The 21,232-nt window shown below is 37.2% G+C and overlaps 1 protein-coding gene across 6 annotated transcripts in view; it reads right to left on the bottom strand.

Moving 5' to 3' along the window:
* The window catches only part of RABGAP1 (RAB GTPase activating protein 1), a 161,463-nt gene that overhangs the window by 75,729 nt on the left and 64,502 nt on the right, over nt 1–21,232 (bottom strand). For all 6 annotated transcript variants that reach the window (XM_018055735.1, XM_018055739.1, XM_018055737.1 and 3 more), the window contains 3 exons: nt 18,688–18,862; nt 14,761–14,854; nt 11,496–11,646 (listed from right to left, as the gene is read on the bottom strand). In XM_018055735.1, the coding sequence (XP_017911224.1) occupies nt 11,496–11,646; nt 14,761–14,854; nt 18,688–18,862 (420 nt within the window). The remainder of the gene's footprint in view (nt 1–11,495; nt 11,647–14,760; nt 14,855–18,687; nt 18,863–21,232) is intronic.

Genomic DNA, 21,232 nt, shown 5'->3' with positions numbered 1-21,232 from the left:
GTCAAATGAGCACAATTTTCAGCTAACTGGGAGTGCCAAATTATGACAATTTTTAGTTAATTGTGTACTTTTAGTATTTTTCTTCCAGGTATCTTTGGTCTCTCAGTTCATTCTTCTAAGTAAAGCTTCACATAACTCAGTAGAGTAAAATAAACAAATGCTGACATCTGGAAACATTTCAGAAGGTCTGCATACCGGGATGGAGATGTACATTATGAGATCCAACTTTTTTTTGTTTGCTTCACACACATGCTTTCTCACTACAGGCAATGGTTACTCACCATCAGAATTCAATTACATTTTAAGATCTGAAGCACTGTGCTTATTACATGAAGGCAAAGAACTAAAAAAGCCTATTAAGCCTAAGTTTGATAGCTTAATTGACAGGTCTTACTGGAAAAGATGGCAAAGTATGTCAAAAAGACCCATGACACTGAACTCCCATCTGGTTCAAGTCCTTGCTTCCTTGCTCTATTATCACCTAGCTTCTCTTGGCTTCAGTTTCATCACCTTCAAAATGAAGATCATACTCTATTTCATGAGATTGTTGAGAAATAAAGCAAATGGTATACACAAAAGGCTTACCAACATCTAAGAAACAGGAGGTATATAATTTTACTTTATTCTCATACAACTCAAACAGCCTTCCTAAATAGTCTGTGTTTTCCCACTAGTCACGCTGTGCTGCTTGAGGCTTGGGCTCTTCTGAATCCTAAGGTGCCCTCTCTTACTGTGACTGCCTAGCTCTAAGGGTGGTAACAACAGTCATTTGGATGCACTGCTGCCCTGCATTCCTCAAATACATTGAGACAGTACATACGCAGGCAAGAAGGAATGATGATATGGCATTAAAAAAATTATTCCCATCAGACAGGTAACTTCTGTATGTCTCCAGACCTGATTTCACTCCTGAGTTCTCTTTTCCATCCACAATTTGCCTACTGGTCACACATCTTCTACTTGGATGTCTTATAGAGACTTCAACCATAGCACATCCAACAATTAAATATATTTTTCCTACCAAATAAACCTCTTTTTTCCCCTGAGATTTCCCCAGGCACTCAGGTATGAACTCGGGAATCATCTTGACCACTCTCTCTCCCTTAATATACCATTCTTACTCACATCTTGGGAATCTATCTCTAAAATGGTTCTCAAATTCATTTCCCCTTTTAGTTTTTAATATTTGGGGCTATCATTAAATATTTTCTGTACTTCTCTTCTTGTTCACTTTTCTAATCTATTCATCCATCAGCACATGCTTTATTAGGGTTACTATGAACTCCATTATGCAAGAAGAGTCTATGGTTCCCAATGACTTTCCAGTCTGATCTCACTAGTCCAAATCCCCCAAATACCATGCCCTCCAGCCAAACCAGATTACTCACTACTCTCTACATTTGATGTAGACTTTATTTCTGATCTCCCTGTTTTGAGTGCTTAATAAATACTGACTTAAAAAAGAATTTCTGAGACTTACATTTCAATAAATGGAAAAACCATTTGCTGAAGCTGTGAGTCCACAGTTTTCTACCTACTTGTAACTCATTCTCTTACTCGATCTCAGGTTTCTCATGCGTACAGCTAGGTAGTTATGCGGATAAAAACAGCTGTTACATTAACTGATAGCTTTAAAGAACTAACAATGTTATAAAAATGCAATGAAACCAACAAGCTGTTACAATACCATTAGTAAAACAGTAGTGCTTTCAATTTTGTTTGTTTTACTAAAACCACTCTAGGAGCAGCTATAATAAAAATATTTGTGTGTATGTGAGCACACGTGTTCAGTCACTCAGTTGAGTCCTGACTCTGTGACCCCATGAACTGAAGCCCACCAGGCTCCTCTGTCCATGGAATTCTCCAGGCATGAATACTGGAACGGGTTGACATTTTCTACTCCAAGGATCAAACCCGCATCTTTTTCGTCTCCCGCACTGGCAGGCGGATTCTTTACCACTGCCACCTGGGAAGCCTTCAAAATATTCATACTAGAAACTAAATAAAAATAATCAGTTAAGAGTTACATGTTTTATTTTGGATTAAAAGAAACAACTTTTTTTTAGAGGAGAGAAATTATTAATGATAAGGAAAAGCAATAAATCTATGTCTTCACAAAAATTCATCCATACATTTCCCTTTTAAAATAATGTAGTTGCACGATGTATTTAGTAAGAATACTTCTGTATATATGACTGAAAGAAAATACATTAAAAATCAATTTTACTTTTCATTGGATAATGGGATTACAAATGATTTTTTCTTTATGGTTTTATGTTTTGTGAATTTGCTAATTTCTATGTGCTATTTTTATAATCAGATAAAAAAGACAGCCGAAGTAATACATAACATGTCATTTTTGGTAAAACTAACAAAAACCTGGCTGTATGATGTCTTCCCAGAGCCACGCTGAACAGATGATGCCAGGTTAAATCACCTGCTTCATAGGGCTCAGCTCCATTTGGCCTAATGTCATCACTGCAACATGCCTTCAGACAGTCCTTGGTACTCAATTTATTCATAATGGACTCTGATGGCCTCAGTGACAAATCGTTACAGAATGACAATGTAACTTGATGAACTATGTAAAATTGTTAATATTTAACAAAGCTAGTGGAGGTGATGAAATTCCAGTTGAGCTATTTCAAATTCTAAAAGTTGATGCTGTGAAAGTGGTACACTCAATATGCCAGCAAATCTAGAAAACTCAGCAATGGCCACAGGACTGGAAAAGGTCAGTTTTCATTCCCATCCCACTGAAAGGCAATGCCAAAGAATGTTCAAACTACCACACAATTGCACTCATCTCACATGCTTACAATGCGGGAGACCCAGGATCGATCCCTGGGTCGGGAAGATCCCCTGGAGAAAGAAACGGCAACCCACTCCAGTACTCTTGCCTGGAAAATCCCATGGACTGAGGAGCCTGGTAGGCTATAGTTCATGGGGTCGCAAAGAGTCGGACACAACTGAGCGACTTCACTTCATACTTCACATGCTAGCAAAGTAATGCTCAAAATTCTCCAAGTCAGGCTTCAACAATTCGTGAACCGTGAACTTCCAGATGTTCAAGCTGGACTTAGAAAAGGCAGAGGAACCAGAGATCCAACTGCCAACATCCACTGGATCACTGAAAAAGCAAGACAGTTCCAGGAAAACATCAACTTTTGCCCATGAGTGTCAGTGGAGGCCTGCTGCAGGGCTGGGGGTACTGAGGGCAGCAGTGCCTGAATGGGACCTTCTGAAGGAGGTTGCCATTGTCTTCACTACCTTCACCATAGTTTGGCCTCAGGTAAGGAGGAGGAATGGCAACCCACTCCAGTATTGTTGCCTGGAAAATCTCATGGATGGAGCCTGGTAGGCTACAGTCCATGGGGCTGCAAAGAGTCGGACACAACTGAGCGACTTCTTTTCAAGGAGGCCTGAGGCCAAGCAACAGGGAGGGAACACAGCCCTGCCCGTGTAAAGATTTACTGAACTTGGCCCCACCCATCAGAACAAGACCCAGTTTCCACCTCAGTCAGTATCTCCCATCAGGAAGCTTTTACGCATCAGAGGGCAGACAGAATGAAAACCACAATCACAGAAAACTAATCAAACTGATCACACGGACCACAGCCTTGTCTAGCTCAATGAAACTACGAGCCATGCCGTGTAGGGCCACCCAAGACGGATGGGTCATGGTGGAAAGTTCTGACAAAACGTGGTCCACTGGAGAAGGGAATGGCAAACCACTTCAGCACTTTTGTCTTGAGAACTCCGTGAACAGTATGAAAAGGCAAACAGTTATGACACTGAAAGATGAACTCCCCACGTTGGCAGGTGACCAATATGCTACTGGAGAAGAGAGGAGAAATAGCTACAGAAGGAATGAAGAGACAGAGCCAAAGCAAAAACAACACCCAGTTGTGGATGTGATGGGTGATGGAAGCAAGGTCTGATGCTCTAAGAGCAATAATGCATAGGAACCTGGAATGTTAGGTCCATGAATCAAGGCAAACTGAAAGTGGTCAAACAGGAGATGGCAAGAGTGAACAATGACATTTTAGGAATCAGCGAACTAAAATGGACTGAAATGGGTGAATTTAACTCAGATGACCATTATATCTACTACTGTGGGCAAGAATCCCTTAGAAGAAATGGAGTAGCCATCACAGTTCACAAGAGTCCAAAATGCAGTACTTGGATGCAATCTCAAAAACGACAGAATGATCTCATTTCCAAGGCAAACCATTCAATACCACAGTAATCCAAGTCTATGCCCCAACCAGTAATGCTGAAGAAGCTGAAGTTGAACAGTTCTACGAAGACCTACAGGACCTTCTAGAACTAACACCCAAAAAAGATGTCCTCTTTGTTATAGGGGACTGGAATGCAAAAGTAGGAAGTCAAGAGCTACCTGGAGTAACAGGCAAATTTGGCCTTGGAGTACAAAGTGAACCAGGTCAAAGGCTAACAGTTTTGCCAAGAGAAGGCACTGGTCATAGCAAACACCCTCCTCCAGCAGCAACACAAGAGAAGACTCTACACATGGACATCACCAGATGGGTCAATACTGAAATCAGATTGATTATACTTACCAGGGGCTATGAATTGTATTAAGTGTTTTCCTGCACTAAGTACATAAAACTAACAACTCAACAAATAAGATATCATTATTATCATACTATTTTACACACAGGAAACAAAAGTTTAATGCTAAATCACCCAACGTCAATGGCCTAAATATAGAACCAGCATTTGAATCAAGACAATCTACCTTTAGATGGACAGACTAAATCACTCTGCATACTGCTTTCCAAACCTGAATATATGATTTGCCTCTTAAAATGCTTAGAAGTTCTAAAAGTCCCCTGACAATCTATTTCCTTACAAAATCAGATAGCAAGGGTATTGAATTGTGAAACAGTAGAATCACGGGCTATTTTGGGGGCAGGTCTCAAACATGCTACTTCATTTTTCCAGAATGCTTAAAAGCAGCTCAACCATTTACTTCAGCAACTTCATTTCACAGAAAAGAAAATTAATAGTCACAGGTGCAGAACTTCATATGAGTTCATATAAGCCAGTGGCAGAGCTGACACTAGTACTCAGGCTTCCTAACTTCATGGTCAGTGCTTTATTTGCTAACTTGCTACCTTTTTGTTGAGTATCAACAGGAGGTTCTCATCATTAAACCTTATTGAATCCTTAACTAGAAAGATTTTTAATTAGAACAATCTGTAAAATAATGAAATCATAATTAGATATTCAAAGTAAAATTTTCCAGACTGGTAAAATGTCCAAAGGCTTCCTCTGGACAATCAGAAACATAAATATTGATTATCTGGGCTTACTAATAGTTTAGGTCCTGGATAAAAGCCTGAAATTCACATCAAAATACTCGCCACTAAAATAACTAGAGAAAATAATGCAAACAGACTTCAGAGAAGACAAAGCTGACTAATGGAAGGAAAGAGAAACATCAGAATAGGTTGCTATTTCATTATTCTCTTATTAAAAGAATCCTTTAAGGCAGCCTTTTGATGTAAATTTCTGGTACTAAGCAAAACAAAATAGAGTTATTGATATAAAAGGTGAAAAATAACCAAAAGAAAGAAGGACCAGAGGATGCTTCTGGAAGTTGGAAACCAGAAAGTGCCCTATTTTTCCTCCATTCTAAATTCTAATTTATTTGACTTATCAGAACTAAGGAGCTGTAAATCTTATAGCTGTGAGTAAGAGAGGCCATCAGTTCAGTTCAGTTTAGTCGCTCAGTCGTGTCCGACTCTTTGCGATTCCATGAACTGCAGCATGCCAGGCCTCCTTGTCCATCACCAACTCCCGGAGTTCACTCAGACTCACGTCCATTGAGTCTGTGATGCAATCCAGCCATCTCATCCTCTGTCATCCCCTTCTCCTCCTGCCCCCAATCCCTCCCAGCATCAGGGGCTTTTCCAATGAGTCAACTCTTCGCATGAGGTGGCCAAAGTACTGGAGTTTCAGCTTCAGCATCAGTCCTGCCAAAGAACACTCGGGACTGATCTCCTTTAGAATGGACTGGTTGGGTCTCTTTGCAGTCCAAGGGACTCTCAAGAGTCTTCTCCAGCACCACAGTTCCAAAGCATCAATTCTTCGGTGCTCAGCTTTCTTCACAGTCCAACTCTCACATCCATACATGACTACTGGAGAAACCATAGCCTTGACTAGACGGACCTTTGTTGGCAAAGTAATGTCTCTGCTTTTGAATATGCTATCTAGGTTGGTCATAACTTTCCTTCTGAGGAGTAAGTGTCTTTTAATTTCATGGCTGCAGTCACCATCTGCAGTGATTTTGGAGCCCAAAAAATAAAGTCTGACACGGTATGTCATACACTGTATGTGTGAGGCCATATGAGTGGCTTATTTACTAGTTTCCACCCCCCCCGTGTCTGACAAGTTCTAACTAGAAACTATGGCTGAGAAACCCTCTATCAAGACCAGTGGGAAAAGAAAACAAAGAATCGAGGAGTATTTGGTCTACAGAAATTTATTCCATGAAGCCAAAGGTAGTTCAATATCAAGAAGACTATTATATGTTGATAATGTACCTACTTCATCAACAAATTAAAGAAAATCATATTTAAGTGCTGAAAAATTCCTTCATAAAATTTCAGTGTGTGTGTTAGTCACTCAGTCATGTTCAACTCTTTGAGACCCCATGGACTGCAGCCTTTCAGGCTCCTGTGTCCATGGGATTCTCTAGGTAAGAATACTGGAGTGGCTAGCCATTTTCTCCTCCAGGGGATCTTCTCGACCCTGGGATAGAACCTGGGTCGCCTACACTGCAGGCAGATTCTTTGCCATCTGAGCCACCAGGGAAGGCTGGTAGATATTTCAGTAGACATTCCTAATTAAAAAAAGCAAACTCTGGATAGAATAAAATCACTTAAATCAAATAAAAAGTACTTACAAAAAAAAAAGTAACCCAACTGAATAGGATGCTTTCCAGAAGTCTGAAAAACTAAGATCATTTTAATTAAAATCAGGAACTCAACAGTGATGCTACTTATCACCATTATCATTAAACACTGTCTTCATGCTTCTATCAAATATAAAAACAGGAAAATTTAGCAACCTGCATAAACAGTGAAAAAAGAAGTGAAACTGTTTTTGCTATTATCATATACCTGAAAATCTCAAAGGATGCTAGTATAAACAAGAGGATTCACCAAAATACCAAGAAGTACATGGATAGAGAATTTTAAAAAAAGTCTATTCTCTATTGTAGCAATTAGCTATTTAGAAATGGAAATCAGAAAAAAAAATATTCCATTTGGTATAGCAAGAACACTCTAAGATAATTCTTAGGAATAAATTTAACTAAAGAGGAATAAAACATATATGAAAGAAGTCTTAACAAACATAAGATCTGGGCAAATGGAAAGACATACTATATTCCCAGATATAAAGATATTATAACAATGTAACTTATAACCTAAATTAATATATAAATTAAATGTAATTCAAACTAGAATCCTTATATAACCTTACAGGATGATGGTGAGACTGGAGAAAATGACTTGAAAGTTTATATGGAAAATTACATATGCAAAAATAGGTAAGAAAAATATGTATTGGGAAACAATGAAGAAAAAGACTTGCTTTACCAGATAATAGAACATAACTCAAAGTCTCTAACCAAAACCAAAACCGTACTGGTATATAGGAACACATAAACATCAAATTGAACAAGCTAGAAATTAATCCCAGCGTGTATGAGAATTCAAGATATAACAAAGATGGTAGTTCTACTCAGTAGGAAAATAGAAGTAGCACAACTGGTTAGCCATCTGGGAGAAAGTAAAATTGGACTGCTATCATATGCCATGTACAAAAATAAACTCCAGATGGATTAAAGATGTACAAATGTAACACATACAATAAAAATCTCACAAGGAAATGCTGGAAAGTACATTTACAAAATCTCGGGGTAAGATAAACCTCAACCAAGACGCAATTTTCTACATAAAAATTGAAAATGTTTTGTATGGCATAAAACTATAAAGTCAATATAAATCTAAAATTCTAGAAAAGTATAATGAAGTTACAAAGAATTAATATAGGTAATCATATAAAGTACTCACAAACTGACATCTTAACAATTAATAGAAAAATATACAAAGAATACAAAGAGATAACTCATGGAAGAGCAAATAACTCAGGTTTACTTGTAGTCAGGGAATTGCAAACTAAAGACATAATGGCATCATTTACACCCACTGACAGCAAAAATTATAGTGATATCAAATACTGCCTGGGATATGGGTTAACTGGCATTTTCCGACACTGTTGGTGGAACCGTGAACTGCCACAGCCTTTCAGAGGAGCAAGCTGGATATAAGTAAATTAAATACAAAAATTAAATAGCAAGTTTAAAAAACGTATTACCCTCTGACCCAGTAAACACACTACTGAGACTATTCCATAAAAGTCAAAGATTTGGAACATGTGTAAAGCCATTTAGTAAACATCATCTAGAAACTGAAAACAAAATAAATGCCTAGCAATAGAATGACTGAATAAAAAATTGCACTGATTTAGTCTATCTGGGTTTCTATGACAAAATACCACAGAATGGATGGCTTATGGACAGCAGAATTTCATTGCTCACCATTCTGGAGGCTGCAAGTCTAATATCAGGGTGCCACACAGCTGGGCTCAGGTGAAGGCTCCCTTCTGGGTGGCACACTGCCAACTTCTAGCTGTGTCCTCATGTGGAAGGTGAGGAGGGAGCTTCCCTTGACTCTTTTATAAGGGTGCTAACCCTAGCACGAGGATTCTGCCCTCATGATCGAGTCACCTCCCAAAGGCCCTACCTTTTCAATATCACCTTGGTATAATGGTTAAGTTCCAACATGAATTTTAAAGGACACCTTCAGATCATAGCACCTGTTATATGCAAGAATGTTCACAGCAACTTTATAAAAGCTAAAACAAGAAACAAAACATCTATAATACCAGAATACATTTTTTAAAGTGTGATTTAGTCATACAATGGAATATTTGCAGCAACTAAAGAAATGAAAACGAATAAAAAACGAACTACTGGGACTTCCCTGGTGGTTCAGTGGTTAAGAATCTGCCTGCCAATGCAGGGGATGTGGGTTTGATTCCTGGTCCAGGAAGATCCCACGTGTCCTGGACCAATTAAGCCGGTGGGCCACAACTACTGAGCCTGTGCTCTAGATCCCATGCTCCACAATGAGAAGCCACCCCACCGACAAGCCCAAGCACAGCAACCAGAGTAGCCCTACTCACCACAACTAGAGAAAGCCTGCATGCAGCAACGAAGACCCAGTGCAGCCAAAAATGAATTTTTAAAAATCTTAAAAAAAAAACACAAAAAAACTACTGATACACTCCCAAAACGGATGAGCAGAAAAAGTCAGATACAAACAAGTACATGCTCCAAGACTGCATCATTGTTTTTAAATCAAGTTCAAGAACAATCAAAACTAATCTAGGGATAGAGAAGTCAGAACACAGTATTGGTTTTTCAGGGCTGGAGTAGGGGTGGTTACAACTAGACAGGGACAAAAATAACTTTTTGAAGTGATGGACATATTCCTCCCAGAGCAGTATATTAATATGTAAAATGTCACTGAACTGTAAATTTGTGTATTTTAGCCTATGTAAATCACAGCTTGCTGTAGAAATATATTTAAAAATATGAGTTTTACGACTCAAAAAAAAAATCTGAGGAAATTTTAAAATGTCAATTACAGTGATAACTATTTCTAGGAAGACAGAAAAACCTAGTTTTATAGATATAGCCAATATACATCTTATATCTAAGCTATGTAACACTATAGAATAAAACAAAACAGCATCAATCAATATTATGATGGTTAAATAACTTGTACATTCTGATTACATGTCAGCAATTTAATATACCTCTTTTAGAAAGTTTTTTAGTTTCTACCATCCACATGACAGTAAGTTTAATGTGAAATATAAAGCACATGACACCAGCATATATAAAACATTAATCAAATGTATCAGATATTGTTAAGAGCTGATCTTTTAACACATCATCTAACTACCAGGTTCTTCTTTGAGAAACAGGTATCACCATTTTCATGGAACCACAAAAAGAGAATATTCCATGTCTTTAAATTGTCTGTATGAGTAGCCACACCAAAATTACTTAAGAAATAATTTTTGGCCAAACATTTCAAAGGACTTCAAAATGTTACAATTACCTAACAGGATGTGCAAACAAAAGAAAAAAATGAACCAGCTGTACCTTTGCTAGTCTCTCACACATCGCATACCCTGTTCTTCCATGTTTCCAACGATACTACAACACTCTGCCACTCTTTCATGTCTGGTAAGGTCTCTTCTGAAACCCCTCTTAAACATTATATTCCTGATAAACACTCTTCCTACCCCCCCATGCGGAATTAGTCACTCCTTTTGATGGTTTCTACTGTGCTTTTCCAGATCACCACACAACTCATGTTAACCGCTTTTGTTTGACTCCGTAGCTCCAACACTGCAACTGTAATAGGCACTCGATATAGTGGGTTAAACGACCACACTGACACAATAAAGGGAATCAGAACATGAGTTCTTGAGAACATTTTTCTTGAGGAAAAATATTTTGAGCAAATAAAAGTCATTTTTCTGATGAGGAAAGGTCAGATTTCATGTTCGAATTCTATACTTACCTACAAAGTATTAAAAAAAAAACAACAGTAGTTTTGTATCAATATTATTCACTTCTCATAAGGTTTTAATATATTTTTAAAAGAAGTCCTACTACTCTGTCACACTGAAAAATTCTCATGTATTATTGAGAGTTCTGAGCAGTTCATTCATAACTCAGGTTTGAAATTTGTATACCAAAGAAACTGCTTCCTAAAGATGAAGATTTCAAGAATTTCAGAAAACAAAAGCAAAGCTGAAAACCAGTAACATGGGTGCAAAAGGCACAAATCACTGCCTAACCTGGCAGAAAATTAAATTTTTGCATGCCTGTACAAAGAATAGCTGCGTTGCTTCACTTGCAAAACCCTGAGGAATTCATCAGCTTGAGAAGGGGATACCATAAAAATTGAGAATTCAATTTAGAGGAATGAACTGAAAGGGAATATGGTTTAAGAAGATAGAACCATGTTCTTCCAATTGTAAAAAAAAAAAAATAGGACTAGGCCTTTACTTACAAAGAGCACATTTCTGGGAAGTGTGAAAAGGATTAAAATAAATAAAGTTTTTACACATAGCACAGCACAACTGACCTATACACAAAGGGCAGAGGCCATCTTTTGCCTCTGAGGTGAAAAGAAAGGAAGAAAACCTATGCCTTCTCCTTTGTGCTAACACTGGAAATAACTACGAGCCGGAAGTCTGAAAGTTCTATTCTTCTGTTAAAGGTATTGCATAAAATTCTTGATAAGTGAATAGACAGAATAATCTTTTAATAATGGAATTCTAAAAGAACTAACGCTGAAGCTGAATTATCATCCCCTTACCTTAGTGATGAGAATTCGGTATTTTTCTACCAGGTGGTCATTGTTGTGACAACCTGCTAGGAGCTGCCAGACTTCTCCTCGAAGAGCTTCAGGAACACCGCTTCTTACTAAGGATGACAACTGCTTTGGCCTCACACTCAAGTTGAGATGCCTAAAAACAAAGCCATAAGCTGTAAGTGCATAAAAGACAGAGCTTTTAAAAGAGCGTTACTTTTAGGAAAGCTAAACTAAATGATATATAAAGACTTAATAAAAAACATTAATAAAAAAAGCCTAGAACTAGACGTGGCCAATATAACTGTAAAAGATTGGGTGGAGAAAAAAATTCTGAAGTCAGACTGAGTCTTATGTATCTCTAAATTATTGGTCTAATTTAAAATAAAAATAAAAATCAGAACTGGAAACTATAGCTTTATGGTTGTGGCTTATGCAAGAAAAACAAAGCAAAATTCTCGATAGTGGACACACAGCTGAAGATAAGAGCTCTGCTCTGCATCAAGATCAATAAGTAAAGTATATTTTTATGTTTTAGGTAAACATTTGTTCTTAGCAAGAATAAATATAAAAATAAATGCTTTCAGCAGTTTTTATGGTGATTTAAATAAAATTTTTTTGATAACTATGATGGATAAAAGTTTCTACCGTACTGTTATAGTATCAAAACAAGTTACTAAAGTGTTGGAGCTTCATTTATTTCATCTACAAAATGGGGGGAATAAGACATCTCTTTGGTGGGGGGCTGTAGCATGCAGGATCTTATTTCTCAGATGATGATGAAAGTCACTCAGTCGTGGCCAACTCTTTTTGACCTTGTGGACTGCAGCCTGCTGGGCTATTCTGTTCATGGAATTCTCCAGGCAAGAGTTCCCAGACCAGGAATCAAACCCATTGCCTCCTGCAGTGGAAGCCCGAAGTCCTAATCACCGGACCGCCAGGGAATTCCCTAAAATACTTTTACTGGGGGAAATAAAACATCTTGAAAAAGAATTTTTAGAAGTATTGGTATTAACTTACAAAGTGCTTTTGCATTTAATTTTATTCGATCCTCACAACAACCATTTGAGGTATGTGGTAGTATCTCCAGTTCTACAGATGGAGAAAGAAGTTCAGGGACGTTGATTAAGAGACTGAGGTAGACTCAAGCTCAGTGAATGCTCTGTTACATCACAGCTGCTTTGTGATTTCAGAGCCACCATTAAAAGTCTTATCAAAACGAACTTGGAGAATTAGAGCACAAAGGTATGTTTATTATAAACACTGACACTAAAATCTAATGTAGAGTTAAATAAACCAGTTTTGGAATCAGACCTGAATGTGTTAAAAATTCTGAACCTGCTGTTTACTAACTAGAACTGTTGACTTAATCTCAGCCAGTTTCCTCATCTATAAAAACGGATACTATTTTATAAGGTTATTATAGTTGAAATAGAGCATATAACTTAGCACAGTACTGGGCACAGAGTAAATCTATTACTTCTTACTATGATTACTACCATTACAACATCTATTATTCTTAATCTATAATAATCCTGCATGGTGGTTCTACAGACTTGTATTTTGCAAAAGACAGATTCTCAAGGGTTAAGTGACCTGCCCAAGATCATACAGCTTAGAAACAGGAGAGGCAGGACCTGAAGCCAGGTCTACCAGGCTCTAAAATTCCATGACACGGTGAGGATTCCTATCATAAAACACATACAATGATGATGAAAAAATAATGACAAAATAAATTGAAGAAGAGAAACTGTATTATTATTTCTAAAGACATGAGTGAAATCAGCAAAAAACAGTTATAAACATCCTGAAGATAGGTGAGACAGATGGAAAGTTAGTTAACGTATTTGAAGGAGTAAGATAAGGATATCATTTCATCAAAAGAATAACAAAATGGATAAACAAAGCCCGATGACTAAACAAATTCCAAGCAATTGTATAAAACGCTGGTGGGTTCATTTTATAAAACAGAGCATTTAGAGTCTAAATGCTGTATCTAAATAATTTTACATACACTATTATATAACCCATGTCAAGACTCAATTACATTTCTATTTTAGAGCAGAAATCTTTTTATACAGATGAAATTTCTGCCAGCAGCAGTCCAAACACTCCAAATTCACTGAACTGAAAATATATTGTGATGAGAGCATCAGCAGGTTTGTCTCCTGATTGCTGAAGGAATATAAAAATATAAATGAGAACTATTCCCCTGGGGGGCTTCTGCAGAGGTCATTTATTAAAACCACTTGCGTAAAGACAAACCATGCTTTAGTTTGCACTCTCCTCCTGTACACATTTGACATTTCCCAATTGGAGAGTGTTTTACCGGAAGTGTCAAGTTTTGTGAGAATGCTAGAAGCAGATGATGCCCATTTGTAGTCCCATCCCTTGCGGGCATGACTTTTTTTTTTTAATGCTGAGACACAATTTTACTAAGAACAGAGTGAAGGTTTCACCAGTTAAAACTTCAGAGATAAATCAGACTCCAAGTAACAGGTCCATGGGGAGTTGGTATGATAACCCTAAGAACCAGAAAGCCAGAAACAGAAAACGGCTCAGATTATTTTCAAGTTCAGCTCTTTTCAGCATATACTGGCATCCTACACAGTGGGAAAAGGAAACGACATAAACGTCTCACCAACCTGATTTACCAGAATGTCTCTGATTTCACTAATAAATTACCTGAAAGTAGTGTACTCTTTTTAGACAGTCTATAGGATATTGCTTAACACTGTCATCAAACTGTCTCTTGAGCTGATGAGAAATTCCTGAATTTTACAAGTGTTAGTAATTGGTAGAGCAATACATACATACCATGTTTATAACATTCTGTTCTGTCACTTGAGGCATATAACAGATAGGGAAAAATCTCACTGCAGTCTCTATCATGGTTCTATGCATCGTGTGAGTATCTTCTATTACTGTATATTGCCTTAACTACTGTGTATTATCTTAACCAGTCGGCAATTCCTACCCACTTCAATATAAGTGACTTCTTTCCTTATTTATTTTCTCCATGGATTCCATGTTTGCATAAATATTTCTGCAGCAATGAGAATTTACTAGGTTTCTGATTATTTTGAAAGCTCATTTCAGATCTTCATGACTTCACTACCCTTATAAACCTCTACCAACAGAGATTCTCGAATGTGAACCTCATATTTAGGTTTTTAATATTGGCTCCAAAACTGAAAAAAGTTTGGCAAAATTCTCTACCCATAACATAAGAACTGCAGGTGGAAAGGAGAATTATTCTATCACAACTTACCATTTAGACAACAGTTCTCCCCAAGTTTCAAGAATTTTTTCTGCACATTCTTTGGATACATCACCAGATCCACTCAAGAGAGGCTCATCGTTATCTTTAATAAACAAAACACACAAAAAAGGATAATAGAGGTGGCTATGCTAGCCAGAAGAATGACCTGGAAATGTAACAGTCAAATTTGAAAGATTTCATTGGGAGCAGAGCACAGTATCGTAACTTCTCTCTTAGCACAGTCATAAATACAAGAAAAGTAAAAATGGCCCTAGGTGGAATGTTGCTGAAACTCTTTCTCTTGCTTTTCATATATGCCTATATAATGTCAACTGAAGAAAGAGCCACATGACTATAAAATGATAGGACTCAAAGTATGGTATGTTCTCTTGCCTGTTTCATAGCAAACAATGTCATACATGAAAATATATAGCAGTCTTATGTATAACAGGTAAAAGCACAAAGCACGTGCACATAAGTTTCCAAAATAGAAAAGCAGAGAATATTTGAATAAATTTTGATATACATTGACAATCCAAACTTGTGTTGACACTTTTTAACATAATGATTTGGCAAAATATTAAGTACACATAAAATTAAAGTAAGAACTAAATCTTACAGAGCTATGATTTTTTTCTTTCCTCTTTTATGTTTTAATGACTTTCTAAATTTTCTATACTGGCATGGATTAACAGAAGGCATAAAAATATTTTTTAAGAAGGACCAAGATGAATCATTTCAAACTTTGTTCAAGTAATCAGGAAATGTAAATCTGAATACAAATTTAAGGATTATAAGATTTAAAGACAATGAAAAATGTGACAATGATAAAGGAATGAGAGAACTGAAAAAAGTGTAATGAAAGTAGTGGGAAAATAAGATTTACTTAATCTTCTTTGTTGGACACTTAGGGAGTTTTCAACTTTTTGCTACAAATAGTATTAGGATGAACAAATCTCAATGCTTTTATTGGGTATATGCCAGAAGGGAACTTCCTGAGTTAAAAAAAAAGCATGCTGTTAAGGATTCTGAAACTTATGACAAGTTGCCTCCCAAAATGGTTTTACCAACTGACATCTGCACTAGTTGGGTAAAACAGTACTTGTTTCCATGTCAGGTCAATCAATGCTGTTTCTAAATGTTTTTGTGTAACCTGCCTTTAAAAACGTTGTATCTTAAAAAAAAAAGTTTGGATCTTAACATCTCTTGATGATTACATCATGAATTGGCATCCCTTTAGTGACAGTATATCTGAAAGTACTGATTTTAAAGGCTCAGAAATCCAGGATATTTATTACTAAACTTATTTATATTATAATGTCTTGAACATTATCAGCAGTTTTCACAATGAGTTCGGGAAGAAGACAGACTGAATATAAGTGAGATCTCTGCAGATGAATAAGGAAAAGAGAAAGGCTCAAGGGCACTGAGATAACGTCCATCTGCTTCACTATTCTCCAGAGTTGGCCGTACTCTAAATGCCTCAAGTAATTCTCCACTCTTTAAAAATGTCAATATAACACAATGTCTTTGGGTGATGGCAGCTATTTTAAAACATATTAAAATTTACAAGAGATAATTCCTTTAAAGACATTAGGAAGGCTTATCTTACAAAATTCTCTTCTACTGTTAAGGTATGTTCAGAATGTTGCTTCTGAACACCTCCCCTTTATAACTACTGGCTTCCTGCCCTGTGAGCACAAATGACCTATGGATAAGGAGGCTCTTTAGAGGACTATAGTTATTCCTTTTCAGGGAGCAAACATCACAACAGGACCAATTTCCTTGGTTTGTATACTGGATTAGACAGAATTAAACAATGGTATGGCTGCAGTCTCGTCATTAACTTTTCACTATGGAAATGGATCTAGAAGGCTACTCATCTTGCCAATATTTACTGAGCATTTATTATATACCAGGAATTGGACTACACACCACGGAAACAACATGGAGCAGAAAAGGACACACTCTCTTCCTTTACAGAGCTTGTGTTCTAATGATCTTGATTCTCCCATGGACTGCCGCCTGCCCTGAGCCCTTCTCTCTCCCCAGTTAAGTGCTGTCAGTAGAGGCCTTCTGAATCCCCTCAATTATATTAAAAACACCATGCCTATTATACACTAGAACTACATCTCAGTCCCAATGTTATCTATTAGCTGGGCCCAAATTTCTTTTTAACTGGTAGATTAACATCTATAATACGGAGATTTGAACAGTCTCTGGTTTCACAATAAATGGTATGTCTCTCTGAACTTTTGGCTTTTTTTTTTCATTGCCAAGTCTTAAAGGGAGGAAAGTTCTGTAAATTTTTATTTGCTCTGCATCTTAAGCAATGTTGACATAAAGGAAAACTGCAAGTCTCCAGATCCAGTTATACAGTCAATCTCAAACAGTAGGAACAATTTCACCCTTCCTGGCCTTAAAACATGACTTAAATAGTCTCTGCTGCTGTTGCTAAGTAGCTTCAGTTGTGTCCGACTCTGTGCGACCCCATAGACGGCAGTCCACCAGGCTCCCCCATCCCTGGGATTCTCCAGGCAAGAACACTGGAGTGCGTTGCCATGTCCTTCTCCAATGCAGGAAAGTGAAAAGTGAAAGTGAAGTCGCACAGTCATGTCTGACTCTTTGCGACCCCATGGACTGCAGCCCACCAGGCTCCTCCGTCCATGGGATTCTCCAGGCAAGAGTACTGGAGTGGGGTGCCATCGGAATTGTTTCTGCAGGAGACTCTAAATTGTATGCTAACTTTTCAAAAACAATTGTGCCTTCTTTGCACTTAAAAATGCTTTATGTGAATATGATAACACAATAGAGCTCAGACTGCTAATTCACAAACCTGATTAAAATCCTCCCTGCCAACTTCTAAACATTGTGACACTGGGCAAACTCACTTTCCTTATATTCAAAATAAGTCTTATTTTTCAGGAATTTGTGTGGATTATATAAGTAAAGTATTTTTTTACTTCATAAAGTGTCTGTCTACCACACTAAGCATCTAGCAACTGGTGGCCATTAACAGTGCCAATAAATGATCCTAAGTTGATTAGTTACAGGAAAAGTAGAAATTATGGGGAAGAACAGGAATTGGGAAGTCAGCACTTGCTCTAAACTTGGAAAAAGTACATATAATCATGGACACATATTTCTTCTACCCAAATCAAACATGCCTATCACCCTGATGCTTTTGTTAATGTACTTTTTTTAGCCAGAAGTGCCCAAACCAGCACATTTATCTCTGAATTCTCCCTGCACTTTAAAAGTTCCAGCTTAAAAAAGTGTCATGGTGCTCCACCACATACTCCACAATGAAAACTGAATTCGCTCCTATGAATTTCCAGAACACTCCCTGTGAACCTCACATAGACGCATACCTCTCATGACTTTTCATAATCAGCTTGCTTTTGCCCTTAAAAATAAAGCTCTGGTACAAAATGCCTTCCAAACTTTCATTTTTCCTGTATTCCTTCCCTCCATTTCTCACTCTGACACGGAATTGACAGAACAATTCATAGACATAACCATGAAAAAAAGAGAGGAGAAACAAAAAAGAACTGGTTGGTTCCTAGTATTTACCAGTATGAAAATCCAATAATGTATCAATCAGTTGAGATGGAAACATTTATTTAGGTAGAAGCTGTCTCAAATTTGCTCTAAAAATGTGCTGTATTAATTCAGTAAGCTAGCAGAGACTGATTCTTTAAAAAAAAAAAAAAGCACTAGTTATAAATCTTATTTTTTCTAACTTGGCTATAATTACCTCAAAGAAAGTCTTATGGCAATCATTTTTTATCTCCCACAGTCCTTTGCATAGACTCTCATAAACATTTATTAGAAGTGTTCAAAACACTATGTCACTTTATCACTTCACTGATGAAACTGTAATGGTCTGTATAGTCCACCACCCAAAATAGAAATTAAGTTCTCCCTACAATTTACCTTCCTCTTCATCATCTTCTGGAGGAGAAGGTATCATTGAGCTCTGAGATCCTGACTGTGGCAGGCGAACTGAGGGACTGGCTGTAGTTTTCCTCCTCTCTCTTTCTGATTCACTTTCCAAGCATACAACTTCGTATAAAGTGTCAGTATTGTTCTTTCTCTCCTTTTGCTTTATCTTAAAGAGGAAAACACATTATTTATCAAGTGATAACATTTTTTTTTTAAATTGAGCACTACTTCTGATTTTACATAGGATCTGAGAATAAAAAGGTGTTACTTTGAATATCTAAACTAAATGTAACCTTTTCTAAGCAGAAAAACATATGTTTAGGCTTAAAACCCTTAAGAAAATAGGATATTTACCGAATAGGACTCTAATTCTGCAATTTTATTTACTGTATTTAGACTGTATCATTAAACATCCAACTACCAATATTTAGTAAGTTAACTTAAAATGTTAACTGTTCTGTAGCTTCCCAGTTACCTTAAAATTTTGCTCAAGGTTTCCTATATACAACCGTACATAAAAAATGTTTTAAAAATAATCTAAAACATACAGTTTCAAACTAAGAATGTCTTATCTCCATGCCCCTACCACCAGATCCTTTAGCCTAGTGCTAACAGAACAGGCAATTTTTCTTCAACTGAACGCTACAGCTGCGGGGTGGGAGGAGAGGTAAGTGACAGAAAAGAGATTAATGGAGTTCACAAAATTTTTGATAACTGAAGTTGTTTTGTATTTTGGGTTTATCTTGAGGCAAGCACAAAACTGCAGATGGTGACTGCAGCCGTGAAATTAAAAGACGCTTACTCCTTGGAAGAAAAGTTATGACCAACCTAGACAGCATATTCAAAAGCAGAGACATTACTTTGCCAACTAAGGTCCGTCTAGTCAAGGCTATGGTTTTTCCAGTAGTCATGTATGGATGTGAGAGTTGGACTGTGAAGAAGGCTGAGCGCCGAAGAATTGATGCTTTTGAACTGTGGTGCTGGAGAAGACTCTTGAGAGTCCCTTGGACTGCAAGGAGATCCAACCAGCCCATTCTGAAGGAGATCGACCCTGGGATTTCTTTGGAAAGAATGATGCTAAAGCTGAAACTCCAGCACTTTGGCCCCCTCATGTGAAGAGTTGACTCATTGGAAAAGACTTTGATGCTGGAAGGGATTGGGGGCAGGAGAAGAAGGGGACGACCGAGGACGAGATAACAGTCTGAGTGAACTCTGGGAGATGGTGATGGACAGGGAGGCCTGGCGTGCTGCGATTCATGGGGTCGCAAAGAGTTGGACATGACTGAGCGACTGAACTGAACTGAAGTGAAGCACATAACATTTTAAACTGACCTAAAAAAAAAAATTAAGAGAATATAAAATTTTACCAGTACAATATTTAAATACATTAATATTCCATATTACAGTCAGTTTAAGGAGGAGGAAAAAAACAGTGAAATACAGAGCAGGAGGAAAAGACAGAACTGTAGGAAAAGAAACAGAGAAAACTAGAATAGAAAGGTAGCAACACCAAAGAGAAAGATATACATGCATGAAGTAAAGATACAGAAGGTGGAGGGCAATAAGAGGTTCATCAGAAGTATCAGGCAGAGAGCAGGTATTACCATCTTAATGTTTATTTGGGTTCTTAAGAAAAACTACCCCAATCCTAGAAGGCTAACATAGTAGCAACTGCTGCTAAGTCGCTTCAGTCGTGTCCGACTCTGTGCAACCCCACAGACGGAAGCCCACCAGGCTCCTCCGTCCATGGGATTTTCCAGGCAAGAGTACTGGAGTCGGGTGCCACTGCCTTCTCCAATAGTAGCAACAGGTCCTTTCAATACCATCCTGAAGCACTGTTTAACTAAGTAGTTGGTAAACTTTTCTGTAAAGGGCCAAACAGTAAATATTTTAGTCTACGTGGGCCAGTAGTCTCTGCTGCAATTCCTCAACTCTACCATAATGGTGCAAGAACAGCCATAGACAGTGAGTATGACTATGCTTCAAAATTTTTTTTATGCAAACCAGTCAGGCCAGATTTGACCCACAGATCCAGATGTGCTGTTTTAACATGTACAAAGGATTATTTAATTTTCAAGATGAACAAATGACTTAATTACTTACTATTAATTAAAGGACCCAGACTCTGAAATTACATATTAATCTGTAGGTTTGTGACCAATTACTAAACAAATAATTTCTGTCCAATAGAAAAAGTAACCTAAAGGTTACCTACAGTACATTAAACAGTTTTGTTTCTATCCCACCAATCTTGTTCTAATTTTTTTTTCTAAGAAAAGACTACATAAATTCAAGTTCCTCAAATACTTGGAACCAGTTTTAGCATCTTACTGGTTCCCTCATTACTTAATGAATTATATTAAAATCTATGACATATGTTCATTCTAAATCTGCAATTATGATTTTTAACTTTCAAATATTATGCTTTGATAGGTCAAAGAATTTACTTGTGTTTTGCTTTAATTATTCTCTAAAACATTAGTTAATTGCTTTCTAAAACAGTTCAAAGATCGACATAACTTTTAAAAAATTTTTC

Source organism: Capra hircus, chromosome 11, assembly GCF_001704415.2.
Source record: "Capra hircus breed San Clemente chromosome 11, ASM170441v1, whole genome shotgun sequence".
Taxonomy (NCBI): Eukaryota; Metazoa; Chordata; class Mammalia; order Artiodactyla; family Bovidae; genus Capra; species Capra hircus.
Note: the sequence above shows the minus strand (reverse complement) of the source record. Positions and strands in the feature narration are given on the sequence as shown.